Source organism: Notothenia coriiceps, unplaced genomic scaffold (assembly GCF_000735185.1).
Source record: "Notothenia coriiceps isolate Sejong01 unplaced genomic scaffold, NC01 NC01_scaffold00019317, whole genome shotgun sequence".
In the NCBI taxonomy this organism is placed as follows: Eukaryota; Metazoa; Chordata; class Actinopteri; order Perciformes; family Nototheniidae; genus Notothenia; species Notothenia coriiceps.
Window position 1 is genome coordinate 703 of NW_011352018.1, and position 12759 is coordinate 13461.

A 12759-nucleotide genomic window follows, 5' to 3' on the forward strand; every position below is an offset into this window, starting at 1 on the left:
AGACAGCGCCCAGTGGTGCATGCCTCCACCCCACAATGGGATCTGCCATTGGTGCTCAAGGCTCTGGTCACAGAACCATTTCAGCCTCTGGAGCTCTCCTCCCTGAAGGCGCTATCATTGAAAACAGCTTTGGGTCAGTAGGTATCTGACCCCCCCCTGGACATAATGCACTTATGTATTCCCNGGGGGGCTGTGGGTCAGTAGGTATCTGACCCCCCCCGGACATAATGCACTTATGTTTTCCCATGCTCCTTAGGGACCCGGGAAACATGGTGCGCAGTAAGCCCCATATAAGGCTGGAGGACTCTCGGGCTGTGGGCGGGCGGGGAGAGCCTTCCTCACTATTTTCCATGCACACTCTTCATGAGGTAAGCGTGTCTGAGTGTCCTCTACCAGCCAAGTAAGCTGCGGCCCCGACTTCTCCACGGTCACAGCTGGAGGAGAAGAAGTTGCGGTGCAGTGGTTGTTAACCAAAAGCCGGTCAGGGGCAGTGTGATGGGTCGATGTTGTTGGACGACAGGGCATTTATCCATCAGGGCTCCACCCACTGTACCCATAGAGTCTAGTAGAGGGCGGAGTCTGTGTAAGATATAACGGGGGATTACGTATTGTAACCCTAGTTATATAAGCACAGACGGAGCCCTGTCTTTCCTATGTCGCTCGCTGAAGAGGTTGTAGGATGACAGTCAGGAGGCGTGGCCGCCTTATATACGGTGGGCTTGCGCGCTCATTCAGGTAGGCCCGCCCCGAGGGGCCGGCTACGTTTATAGATATCTCAGTTGATGAATGCTTGCATAGTATGATTGAGAGGTAGTACCCATAGATTCCAGTAGAGGGCTCCGCCTGTGCTTATATAACTAGGGTTACAATACGTAACCCCCCGTTTCATCCCACAGGCAATAAGACTGTTAAACACCTGAACAGTTGAAACAACATCCTTAATATTCATCTGGCTGCTACTTAAAAAATATTTTAAAATTATTTATCTATTTACCTATATATCATATTTCAATAACTTGCATATAGACTCTTATTGCACTATTTTTTATTTTTGTATTACTATTTACTTGCAGTATATTTTTCTGTTGACCTGTGTTTTGTGTTGCACTGTTGGAGAAGCCTGTGACACAAGATTTTCATCTACATAACTACACGGTAGCTATGTACGTATGACTAAATAAAGAACCTAGAACCTTGTTTATCAAAGTTCTTTCTTCATATATCTTTACAGGCTGACCTTACAATACAGGGTTTAGACAGAGCCAGGATTTTAGGAGTACTAACATCATCCCTAGTCTATTCCCACAGTGCAACATGTGTACAACAAGCTAATGAGAAATGTCTCAAGCCACAGAAAGGTCTGTGTGTTAATCACAACTAAGTTATTCAGAAATCCCTTGGCTACTGGCCTGGTTCTGACTTATCTGGTGATCCTACTCACATTTTGGCCTCACTTATCTTATTTAGCTATAACTTAACCAAACGTTAAGAGAGGGGGCTGGCAGAATAACTCATTGAGTTTCTTACTTCTGTATTTCCATAAACTGAATTCTACTAACAGTGACAGAAACGATTAGAGTAAAAAAAGCCTTTAATATTATAGCACAATACCAAAACAAACAAAAAAACAATCAATTACTTTTGAAAAACGTTGAAGCTGCACTTTAATAGAGGCATACAACTCCTCATTCGCATAGCATTTCATAACCTGATGTTTGAAGTGCTCGGCTCAGCATCATTAGATGAGTGTGGATGGACTGAGAGCATGATGCACTCTGGGAGATCAGTCACTGTTCTGTGTTGTCTTTATCTGGTAGAGGATCATGTGGCAATGAGGAGAAGGCACAGTATTTCTGGAACACAAGTTCAAACCCAAAGCAATAATAAGGTGACACTCTCAGTCTGAGCCTCAGTGAGCCCCCTCCTCTCTGTGAAGGCTGCTGCTCTGAGCCCCCTCCTGGGAATACTCCTCCAGGAACCGCAGGTGGAACTCCTTCAGCTTCCCGAGGAGGACCGTGAGCTTCTCTGGGCTCGGCAGGATGGTCATTCTAATGAACAAAGACACACAAACACATATTTTACACACTCAATCTTTCTCAATCCAACCAGCAATTATGACAATGAAATACAATAATCATTATATTGCAGAGCATAAAGTAGGAGACATTTGGTGTGGTTTGCAGGGGTCCACAGGTATGGAATGAGAATAACAACACAATAAAATGTTTTTTATCTGTGTCTTTCTTCAAAAAGAGAGTAAGGGAGCAGTTATTAAAATATGTCAAAGCTTCACATATCCGAGGACTACACTCTTTGAAGTGTTTTTCATTTGTACATTTTTAGTGTTAGCTGTTTTTTAGATTCAATGTTTTCACATGCTCTCTCTTTCATTTATTAATGTTAATGAAATATATTTTAAATATTTTCTATTTAGTGTCTGGGCCCCTATTCTAAAGCTTGGATAGTTCATCGGTGTATCTCATCTCACCATGCTGTTTTATTATTGGACCCTAAGCAGTTCGTTATCAACTATAACAGCTCCACCCCAGAAGGCAGTCTGCTCTGCAGTCACTTTCAGGGGAGCGGGAAGGGGGGTGCTGAGGGCGCTGCAGCACCCCCTAGCGGCAGGCAGGCGGAGCTCCTCCTCCTTATTTCATTTAATTGTGCCTGAGATATATTTTATATTATATATTATTATTAAAATGATAATTTAAAACTATATAATAAAAGATTTTGCTTCAGGAAAGAAAAAGAAAAAAGATGTGGAAAAAAAGTTTTTAGTCGGCTACTTTTAACGTGACGCACAAAACAAGTGACAAGTAACTGACATGGCGCAAAAACGTATCTCGGAATTCTTTCTCACTAAAAACGCTAAATCTGCTAAAAAGATTGAATTAGAAGATGCAAGGGCAGGACATTCGTCTACCAACACCACCACCACCAACGAGCACTAGCCTCCTAGCAGGAGGAAACTGGAGCTAGCAGTTCAGCTGTGGCTAACGCTAGCCATGGCCACACATCACACCAGGTGCAGTTGACAAGCTAGACCCGACACCGTGCGTTCCTAACGTTTTGGGGTTTTATGAGCCGTGTCGACCAGACATACGTTTTCCTGGGAGGAATATTGGGACAGAGACCTTCGAGCGGTCATTTCAGAAAAGCTGGTTTACCCGGTGGAAATGGGTGCATTATGTCACGGAGAAAGACACCGTTCTTTGCTTCACCTGCTGCAAAGCCATAGAGAAGGGCTTAAGACATAATGACAGAAAGACAAGTTCATTTACAGTAGGAGGCTTTTGTAACTGGCGTAAAGCAACCACAAAGTTTAGCCAGCACGAGTTGTCTGACATTCACTCAGAATCGGAGAGAATGCTTGCTTGCTCAACAACACTCCCATTAATGCTCTACTGTCGGAGATTGTTGAGAAAGAGCAAAGAACGGCCAGAACAGTCCTAGAGCTAATATTCAGATCAGTAAGATTAATCGGCAGTTTAGGACTATCATTAAGAGGCCATAACAATCGAGATGGGGTGCTATGGAAACTGATGATGGAGCGGACATTTACATTGCCAAAATGCCAGGAGTGGCTGCAGCGAAGAGACAACTGGATGTCCGACACGGTACAAAATGAAATACTGGAGATATTCGCCCATGCTGTTCAAAGAGAAATTGTGTCCGAAGCGAGAGAGCATTCTTTCTATGGTCTTACTGCAGATGCGACCACTGATATAAGTACATCAGAGCAATTTTCCATTACTTTGCAATACGTGGATTCAAAACTTGAGGCAGTGAATGCTTTCCTTGGATTTTACAGTGCACCTGATTCAACTGGAGAAACACTTTTTTCTTGCATAAAGGATGTTTTTCTGCGCTTGAATTTCCCACTGGATCGTCTCAGGGGATTTTTCTTCGATGGTGCTGCGAATATGTCGGGCCGCATCTCGGGTGTGCAAGCCAAACTGAAAGAGCAGTGTCCATCTGCACTATACGTGCACTGTAGTAACCATGCACTTGATCATGTATTACAAGGAGTGGCGAGGGAAGTTTGTGTCTTTGCAGACACATTCAACTTTGTACGGAGTGTCTCAGTTGTGATCGGGGAGTCATCAAAGCGCAAGACGCTGTTCCAGCCCATGTTTGGTGATGATGAGGCGGTTTGCAACTTGCTGTCATTATGCCCGACTCGGTGGGCCGAACGCACAAGGGTGATTTCACATTTACATTGTGACTGATGTAGGAGAGCAGCAGTGGCGGCGTGAGTTCTATAAGGCCTTGGATCTTGTGACAACCGTGCTGGATCGCCGATTCGACCAAGAATGCCTACAAGTCGCTGCCCTGAGAGAGCAAACTGTCATCAATGCCGCAAACGGAGAATACTCAGGCATGAGAGAGATCACTGCTGCACAGGTCCCCGATCAGTTCGATAAATCTCGTCTACATATGCAGCTCACATTGCTGGGTAACCTCTCCAAGACAAAAGGACTCAAGACAGCTCAAGACGTTGCAGGATTCATCGGAGCACTGCATCCTCAAACCAGGGAACTCCTGACAGAAGTGGAAAAGTTGATCGAACTTTGTCTATGACTCTGCTGCTTCCTCTGAGCGTTCCTTCTCCACCCTTTGCCGCCTCAATACCTGGCTTCGGAGCAACATGACACATGACTGACACACCTGGCCGTAATGCACGAACAAAGTGACATTCTTGATCGGAGGGACATCCAGCCGCTGATGAAAAGATTCATCGACAACACCCCTGAACGGAAGTCCACATTTGGGGTCTTCAAATAGGTAAGACATGCATTATTAATCATTTTTGGTTATTTGCTGCCGCCGTGCAGAATCTGTATACTGGTCAATATCATGTTTGTGGTATTTTAATTATTATTTTATGGTTATTGCTGCTTCCGCCGTGCAGAATCTGTGTAATATGTAGACAGGAATTAGCAATGCCTTGATAGCCTACTTCAATGACTGTAAATTCCACATTGTTGGTAAAATAATATTTTACATCTTTTTAGTGTGTGTGTGTGTGTGTGTGTGTGCTCGCGCTTTTGTGTGTGCTCTATAGTGCCCGTAATAGCGTGCACCGGAGTCCATTGTTATGCCGCTGTGTGTGTGTGGTTTTGCTCGGTGTACGTCAACGTCAAACCCCCCCCTCCCCGTGCGTAATAATTAGCACATTGGACAGCACCCCCACTCAAAATACCTTCCCGCGCCTCTGGTCAGTTTATTCAGACCTCAACACTGTGATCTGCATAGCCACTGAGCTATACTGACTGGTGGTTAGCAGGCTTTCAGCGCCACATCTTTTGAGAGGATACGGGATGCATTTGAATGTCCCTCTTCTTTAGGGCGGTGCAATAGTAAAACATAATGGGTTTATTTCTTATGCAGCCTCATTTTTTAAATCACAATCAAGTTTGGAAACCAAGACAGATTAGTTGCTTGACACTTTAAAAAAAATTCTTTATGTAATGATCCTATGGTCATGATGTCACATCTTGTTAACAGTATGAATAAAAGATTAAGGAAGGAACCTGAAGTGATACGTCCCCTCCCTCTGGCCGAAGCCACTTCCTGGAATCACGCAGATCCCTGTCTCCTCCAGCAGCTTCAGACAGTACAGCATGTCAGGAGCCATGGAGCGGGCCTACACACACACACACACACACACACACACACACACACACACACACACACACACACACACACACACACACACACACACACACACACACACACACACACACACTTCATCTGCTCAGCTTCAGGCATCAGACTGGAAACATGTTCAGGAACATCCACTTCCTGCTTCTCAATGCATGCTGGGATACACTCTCAAGATAATTTCATATTTATAGAGAAGTGTAGGACTGAATCATTAAATATGGAAATGAGTTAGAATTGTACAACAAACTGAAGAGATTTCACGTTTTTTCTACGACATAAAATATGTCAGTAAATACCCCACTGGTGGATCTAAACACGGCGTTTGCTAACTAAATCAGACGCCTAAACGCCCAACATTAGCTGCCTTTAGCTTAGCGCTGGAGTCATGTGACCGTGCTGTAGTTCCTTTATAGCCGAACTTTAGCTTTTTACTTCTGCCCATTGTATTTATGCTTCAAAAAACAATGATTTGTGGAGATTATCCTGCTGAACAAAACATTTAAGTATTATAAACATTTGTTTGCCTCAGATTATATTTTCTGCAATGTTCCAAACCCGATGGAAAACTCCCATTGCTTTTAGTTCAGGGAGTCTTTGTGAAGCTAACTTCCGGCTGGGCCTATAAAAATAATCTTTGCTGCACCCCTCTGTTCTTAAATATGAATAGCACATACCTGAATGAACAACTTCCTTGTTAGAACACAATATTGTTGTACACAAATATGATGACAAATTCTGCAGGTCTCCCTTGAAAAAGAGATCTATGATCTCAATGGGACCAATCTCGTTAAATAAAGGTTTGAAATGGAATGAAATGAAATGATTAATCAAATATGTTTGTGTCCCTGCATTGGGAAGGCAGTGTGTGGATAGTTTGTTTTGTTCTGGTGTATTTTTGCATACTAAAGTACATGCTGTTACTGACCTTGGCTTCCTGAATGGCCCGGGGGGGAATGAATATCCGAGGGAAGGCGTACATGGCTCCTTGGACCGGGTTGCATTTAATCCCAGGAACAGAGTTCAGGATCTGCTCCGTCAGCCGGGCCTTCTGAGCCAGGACGTCCAGGACCCAGCTCTTCTCCTGGAAAAAACAACCCATAATACAAAAGGCTGAGGCCAGAATACACTACTGTGTGTTGGTCAGGGACACACACCAGCTGAAAGTCATGGAAAGAAGAGGGCGCTGCCAGTGTCAGTACTTCAGTAGAACATCTTATCGTCTTTAAACGGTTTAATCAATGGTATTATCAATGTAAAACAGGGTTCATATGGCTGAGATCCCTGTACTAAGGGAACAACTTAAGGTCCTTACACACCGCGCCGATAGATGTCGATAGATGTCGGGCCTTCGATGAGCGTTCTGTCGCCCTACTCAGATTGGTGTGTACTGCACCAACGTGTCTTTACGGCCGTGCCGACACCTTCCGCCGCCTATTCGACATATTGAATCGGTCGGCTAAAGGCCGTCGGTCAAAGAAATCACTCTGATTGGTTGTTCAGCTTAGCGAATCAGTGATTGAGAAGCGAACGGAAGTGAGGGACCCAAACAAACTATTAAGAAGGCAAATCTGAGATTTCATTTAACTCCAGCTCTCGACACAGGTTCGGGAAAGCCCCATGAGCTTCTCGCTGCAGAGTGAAAATGGAACGCACACGCTATTTGTTGTTTGTTTGTATCACGCAGTCTGTTCTTCTTCTCTCGGTTATCACGCAGTCTGCCTTCCGGTTGTTGCCTCTTTTGAATGACGAATACACACTACCGCCCCCTGCTGGTAAGGAGAGTTATTGCCACTCACGCATGCGCAGTTCGTACGTGCAACTTGGCCGTCGGCTGAAGTCTTTGCGGTGTGTTCCAGTGCGACACATGGCCAAGATGCAGGAGACGTGAGGTGACGTTCCGTCGGGACGTGTTCTTTGGTGTCAGTTTGGTGTGTAAGAGGCTTTAAGCTCCTTTGAACTGAAACAGCTTGTGGGTTTCCTCAGTATGACTTCTTTAATTATTTATCATACAGCCCTGTATTGGAGAAGACTGCAGCATTGGCCTCTTGTTACATCAGGGTTCAACATAGTGTAGAAGCACTACTGACTGACCAATGGAAACTCTGTTAGATGGATCTCTGTCAGCTCATCGGCTTGGATTCCACTAGAAGCCTGTGCCATACCATATATGATATGCCATATCATTCCAATTAAGTTGAGACTTGTTGTTTAGCAGGCTGCTATCTAAAGTTACTGCTTTCTGCACACAATTGATGAGCTGTTTCTCTAGATGCTTCATCTCTAAACTGACTGCTCTGTGTTCCTCTCAGTGCTGCTGCCTGTCACTAACACAGATGTAATATTGTGAGCAGGTAACGACTCACCTTGATGAACTGAGCGTACGAGGGCTCGTGCTCTCTGGGGGGGTTTACGATGACGTCCATGGCTGCCTGTCCCGGGACGGGGGGGCAGAGGCGTACAGACAGCAGTTTGACCAGCTGCTCCTTCACCTGGGGGTCCATGTTCAGCACCTCCATGTAGCCTCCGCGGAAACCACACCTGGGGGGACAAACAAAGAGAAGCACATTTATAAGATGAGAGAAAAGTGATGGTGACGTCAGAGATAACATTTGAGAAAAAGCTTGTGTTTGGCCGCGTCTTTCAGACAGACATTATCATAAATAAGACTGAGAAGCCCGTTAGTTGTAGCAGATTGGCTGGTGGACTCTGAATGTTGATGCTGATGAGTGTTGTACTTGTGTCTCTGTGCTGGTTGCCCTCCTTGCTCTACAGCTGTCAGACTGAGCGATGATGGATCACTCATACAAAGCATGTGGTTACTTATGGTAATAAAGCAATGTAAATCAAATATAAAGAGGCCTAACAAGATAGATAAAAGGCGACAGGGCGAGGCTGGTGTGTGATACGGTGATGTGTTGTCAAGATAACCTTTGAAAACATTGAAAAACTGCCCTGCTGCCAAATAAAGAAATATAATTATACAAACAGACTATTCAGCCACAGTCAGTTTCTGCTGCTGTACCATTAGACTACAGAGCAGCTTCTCTCCTCTTCATCCTCCGCCATGACAAATATTAACTTTTCAGAGTGGACGTACAACCACCTGCTCCTTGTGTTCCCAGAGAGGGGCTCAGTGTCAGATACTCACTCTCCGGTGTAGCCCTTGGAGGTGGAGTGGAAGGACACCAGCTCCACGTTGTTGAAGTACTCAGGGCCCATCTCATACAGGACCTTCTTGAAGGAGTGGAAGTGACAGTCTGCTGAGTACACGTTGTCCTGGTACACCTGGAGGAAAGACGCAGGTTCAACTACAGAGCTCCACCTGCATCTCCCTTAGCTCCACCCTCAGCTCCACCATCAGCTCCCTCAGCCCCACCCTCAGCTCCACACACAGCCGCTGTCGGCTCCACCCTCAGCTCCACCCTCAGCTCCACCCTCAGCTCCACCATCAGCTCCCTCAGCTCCACCCTCAGCTCCACCCTCAGCTCCACCCTCAGCCCCACCATCAGCTCCACCCTCAGCCCCACCATCAGCTCCCTCAGATCCACCCTTAGCTCCACCCTCAGCCCCACCATCAGCTCCCTCAGATCCACCCTTAGCTCCACCCTCAACCCCACTATCAGCTCCCTCAGCCTGAGCCCCACCCTCAGCTGCACCCTCAGCTCCACCCTCAGCCTCACCATCAGCTCCCTCAGCTGCACCCTCAGCTCCACCCTCAGCTCCCTCAGCCCCATTCTCAGCTCCACCCTCAGCCGCTGTCAGCTCCCTCAGTTCCACCCTCAGCTGCACCCTCAGCTCTATCATCAGCTCCACCATCAGCTCCCTCAGCTCCACCCTCAGCCGCTGTCGGCTCCACCCTCAGCTCCACCCTCAGCTCCACCATCAGCTCCACCGTCAGCTCCACCATCAGCTCCACCATCAGCTCCCTCAGCCCCACCCTCAGCTCCACCCTCAGCCGCTGTCTGCCCCACCCTCAGCTCCACCCTCAGCTCCACCATCAGCTCCACCCTCAGCTCCACCCATCAGTTCCCTCAGCCCCACCCTCAGCCCCACCCTCAGCTCCACCATCAGCCTCACCATCAGCTCCACCCTCAGCTCCACCCTCAGCTCCACCCTCAGCTCCAAAAAAAAGTACTAAGTTATGATATAATAACAAAATAAATATAAAAAGTAAGTAAAAGAAAAATACTTTCCAAAGGACACAGTTACAGATTAAAGACGGATCAATCACTCTCGTAAGGACATTAGTTTTCATTTCCCAGAAGCCACTTAAAGCACAACATAATCATTTAATTTTTTGTTAATTAGTTGCAATAGCCTTTAAAATTGTTTTTATAAATTAACAATTTTTTGCTCCGTTCTTTAAAAAATGTAAAAAGGATTCTTCTTTCTGTGCCTTCGTATGCACCCTTTGCAGCACATTCCTAGTATATGTAATCAAAGAGATTCTAATTATGATAACCAAATACAACTTATTTTTATTAGGAACATATTGGTGTTTTTTCTGCGTGTTATCATTAAAAATAATTCTTGTGAATATGGTGAGAAAAGTGTTGTAAAGAATTAATTAGCCTGGCTCCTTTGGTGGATGTTATGTGAATTACAGGAAAGGGTCAGAAAGCTTGGTGACTTTGATTAAATGTGATTTTGATGTTACTCTGGTTGGTAGCTAAAGCCTGGTTGTTATTTTACACATAGACCGCACTCCAAGGACACAGTCACTGTAAACACCACTAACTCTGAGAGGGGGGGGGTCTTATTTCAGCAGACTGGCTGAAATAAAATATCTTGGATACTGCACACACAGATGCATTGCACATAAGCAACAACACAGGCTCTGAACACTTTGACATTTCTATGCTTAAAAGTGGATTTCTCATGAGCAGGTGTACTATGGACTCTGTTCAGCAGTTACCTCATCAGCCATGACGAACAGGTTCTCCTCATAGGCGAAGTGCAGCACCTCCTCGATACACTTTTTACTCTGCACCTGGCCTGAGAACAGAGGGAGACAAGCCGCTGTCAGAGCTGAAGCTACTCACAGTGGAAATGTTTGTCCCAATTACAAAAGAAAAAAGGTTACACAGATACATGTCAGCCCTCAACAGTCTAAACGTAAAGCAGACACTTTGATAATACTTCCATGTAAAAGGCTTGAAATATTCAGAGTCAGCTTTTAGGCTCTGAGACAGGATGGTCAGTCTTTAGCAGAAACTCAGCCTCTCCAAGCAAAGCCTATACTGTATGAGAGCACACTATAGTAAAACTATATGTAGCGTTGTATAAATGTGAAAAAAATTGAACATCTAACTTCCACGTGTCTTCAAATGTATGAAATGTAAAAATAATTACAGTCATGTTTGTTATAGCTGGGTTCAGGCAGAGAATCAAAGCTGGGCTATACTATTGTGGCGGTCAGAACACATCAACTAACTATCCATACTATATTCATACACTTTCATTGTGGTTGCTATCATTCAATCATATGATCAGAAATGGAATGTGACCGAGTACATGACATGTTTGGAATCCTTCTATCTCTTGATGACCCAGATGTCACGTGGCTCACACCTGAGATGAAGGTCTGCTCCATACATACAAACCTGACTATAGACCAACAATGCAGATGTGTGTTAACTTGTTATTGTTATGAGTGTGTGGCTGCTCTCTGATCAGATCTGTGCTGTGTTACCGGTGGGATTCCCGGGGTTGATGATGCAGAGTGCCCGGGGGGTACAGAGCTGCTTGGCGCTCAGATACGCTCTCTGCAGCTCCTCTATGTCCAGGGCCCAGCAGCTGTCCTCGTCCAGGTAGTAGTGGATGTGCACGGCGTCCAGCTCTGAGAGGGCAGCGGAGTACAGCGGGTACTGAGGAATGGGGATCAGCACCCCCGTCCTGCCACTGCCCTCCCCCGACACCAGCAGCTTCAGGATGCTCTGCAACAACACACACTCCTGATGTCACTGTCAGGCTCACACACTGCTGCTAACACAATCACATGCATGTTAAAGCCTCCAACACTCTGAGACTAAAGAGAACACACACACACACACACACACACACACACACACACACACACACACACACACACACACACACACACACGAAAGTGAAGGGGGTGTGTATCATAAGGGCAACTATGGCTCAGGGGTTACACAGGCATGTACCAATCACATGGTCAGGGGGTTGATCCCCAGCGTCTTCATTCAACATGTCGGAGTGTCGTTGGCCAAGATTCTTCCCCCCAAATGCTCTTGAGGCATGTGTACAGTAGTGACACAAAGGTAGCTTTTATACTGGCTTTAATGGCCTGATGGCATGTGATGTGATGCTGCTGCAGATCCCAGCTGTGCTCCTTCCTCTGAAGAACTCTGACATAGAGAAAAAGACGGACTTGGTGGTAGGGTTGCACAACTTAAAAACTTGATGATTGTGATCATTTTGACTGATAATGCTCTTAATCTGTAATGAATGTTATATATTTTAAGTGTTTTTTTACTCTGTTAAGTTTATTTGAGTTTCTTGAAAAGCGCTCTCTAAATAAAATATATTGTTATTACAATACAACATACTTTTTAACAAATATGGTGCTTCCTGCGATTGGAATATTGTAAAGAGACTATATTTCAATAACATTTGTATTAATTGTTGAGCTATACATGGCGAAACATAAAAGCAAAAAGGATTTGTGAAGCAGCTGGAACCCTGTCCATTCTCAGCTATGCACACCTTTCCAAAAGTTAGAAATGTACAACACAGCTGCTACTGTCTTAAAGGTGCAATCATTTCCTATGTGGCACAGAGCAGCGATCCTGAAGGTGCCATCACTATGACGACAACTGTCATTAACTCATGAAGCCCCACCCCCCCCCGAGTGCTGCTCATACCATGATGCCGTCACTGGCCCCTGTGGTGAGGTAGATGTTGTTCCAGTCTGAGGGGACGCCCTGGTCTCTCTCTGTGATGAACTCAGCTACATGCTGACGGATGCACTCCACACCCTGACTGGCACTGTACGAGCCTACACACACACACACACACACACACACACACACACACACACACACACACACACACACACACACACAC

At 45.5% G+C, this 12759-nt stretch overlaps 1 protein-coding gene across 1 annotated transcript; it reads right to left on the bottom strand.

Annotated features, from left to right (window-relative positions):
- Nucleotides 1-1573: 1573 nt before the first annotated feature.
- LOC104951854 (alanine aminotransferase 2-like) lies at nt 1574-12710 on the bottom strand (the record flags this gene model as incomplete). The annotated part of the gene is made up of 8 exons (XM_010778589.1): nt 1574-2048; nt 5538-5650; nt 6596-6751; nt 8034-8208; nt 8819-8955; nt 10586-10665; nt 11363-11606; nt 12558-12710. Coding segments are annotated over 8 exons (1197 nt in total), but the record flags the coding sequence as incomplete, so codon positions are not given.
- Nucleotides 12711-12759: the final 49 nt, after the last annotated feature.